The sequence below is a fragment of the Triticum dicoccoides genome, chromosome 5B, assembly GCF_002162155.2.
Source record: "Triticum dicoccoides isolate Atlit2015 ecotype Zavitan chromosome 5B, WEW_v2.0, whole genome shotgun sequence".
NCBI lineage: Eukaryota > Viridiplantae > Streptophyta > Magnoliopsida > Poales > Poaceae > Triticum > Triticum dicoccoides.
The window spans coordinates 431,936,594-431,938,462 of NC_041389.1; the positions used below are offsets into that span (position 1 = coordinate 431,936,594).

At 57.5% G+C, this 1,869-nt stretch overlaps 1 protein-coding gene across 1 annotated transcript; it reads left to right on the forward strand.

Moving 5' to 3' along the window:
- The first annotated feature begins 378 nt into the window (after positions 1-378).
- On the forward strand, positions 379-1,448 carry LOC119310055 (transcription factor HEC1-like). Its single transcript, XM_037585907.1, has one exon. The coding sequence runs from the start codon at positions 509-511 to the stop codon at positions 1,214-1,216; it is 708 nt and encodes a 235-aa protein (XP_037441804.1). The 5' UTR covers positions 379-508; the 3' UTR covers positions 1,217-1,448.
- The last annotated feature ends 421 nt before the right edge of the window (positions 1,449-1,869 follow it).

A 1,869-nucleotide genomic window follows, 5' to 3' on the forward strand; every position in this document is an offset into this window, starting at 1 on the left:
ATTCTGGAGATTTCGGCTGATCCGTGTTATGTGAGACATTTTATAGAGACGTCCCTCTCGACGAAAGCGAAAGTTTATCTGTACATCGGCGCAGTGCACGGGAGTGTAATTCCAGTTTCGAGGAAGGAGCGGGAAGGCAAAAGGAAAGAACGTATACAGAAATAAAACTTAAAAAATACTAGAAAGGAGGAAATAATTGAAAAGAAGAGATCGCTAGCTGCTAGTGTGCGCTGAATCGCTGATGCTACAGAGGAAGCAGCATCACATTGCCCCAGCCAGTCCACTCCAAACCGCAACGGCCCTACGGTCCCGGCTCCTCCTCTGCCGATCTGCCTATAAATAGGTGCCTCCACTTGCGGTTTGGCAACAGCACAGCCAGCAAAACCTTCCTCAAACAGCCACTAGCCAGCAAGCTCGAGTCGAGCGAGCTCGTAGTCCGGTCCTTTGCAGCAGCAGCAACACACACGTCTCACTGAGAGCAAGCTCTAGATCGTTTGAGTGATCATCCATGGACTTTGACCTGCTGATGAGCTCCAGCCCGGAGGCGCAGCTCGCGCTGATGAACACCATGCTTCAGCTGGAGCAGGCGCTCAACGACCAGTCGATGATGATGGGGGAGACGTCGCCGCCGATATCGCCCGTGCAGACCCCCTCGCAAAGCCTCTCGCCTCCGCCGCACGTGTCGACGACCTGCGCGACCGCCGACGCCAGCTATTTTTACCATCAGGACCTGCAGACCCAGGCCGCCGCGGCGGGGTACGCCGGCACCGGCGGCGTGCACCAGGAGTACGTGGTGTCCCCGGGCGCCGCCGTCTTCGATGGCGCCGGCGGCACGCCGCAGGGGTACTCGTCCCCGTCGTCTTCGGACGCGATGCGGGAGATGATCTTCCACATCGCGGCGCTGCAGCCGGTGGAGGTCGACCCGGAGGCGGTGCGCCCGCCGAAGCGCCGCAACGTGCGGACCTCCAAGGACCCGCAGAGCGTGGCGGCGAGGCTGCGGCGGGAGCGCATCAGCGAGCGGATCCGCGTCCTGCAGCGCCTCGTCCCCGGCGGCACCAAGATGGACACCGCCTCCATGCTCGACGAGGCCATCCACTACGTCAAGTTCCTCAAGTCCCAGGTGCAGTCGCTCGAGCTCGCCGCCGCCGCCACCGGCGCGGCCGCCCACCGTGCCGCTGCCTTCGCCTACCCCGCCCTTCAGCACGCGCCGTGGTAGCCCATCCTCATCAGCACGGCTCGTCGACGCTTCAGCTACCATGATAGTGATTCAATAATCCTTCCGTTTCTGTCGCCGGCCCGCGCCGCGCGCACCAGCTCGTCGTCCTCGATCGCTTTTGGAGTTCCTCGGATGATTTCTGTAGCTCTGTGCGGCTGTGTGCATGGCCACATGCATGCATGTGTGTAAAGATGTGTAGTAGGAACCTTCTAGTTACATTTATTGTCGTTGTTACCGCATGCTAGCTAGCTCGTACGTGGTTTGCTCCAAGCTTTTTTTGGACTCGCAAGCCCGTCCATGCGTACTACTACTACCACTAGGGATGTACACTTTTTCACCTTATCAATGCAGTATTTTTCATGCACAACAGTGTGATCCTAAAAATTCGTTGGCGTGCATGCATGCATGCATGCATCTGAATGAACAATACCCATTGTCTTTTCTCTCGTTCGCTACATTTAGTAGTACCACATACGTACGGCACAGCCGATCGACCTGACTAGTCTAGAAAGTTGACCGTTCATCAATGGCAATGGCAGTACTACGCAGTACTCCCTCCGTAAAGAAATATACTACGCAGAGGTTCGCCTCAAGAAAATGTCAGTAACCGGGCGGTGCCTTTGCTGATCCCATGTCGTCAGGCCGTCGGCTAC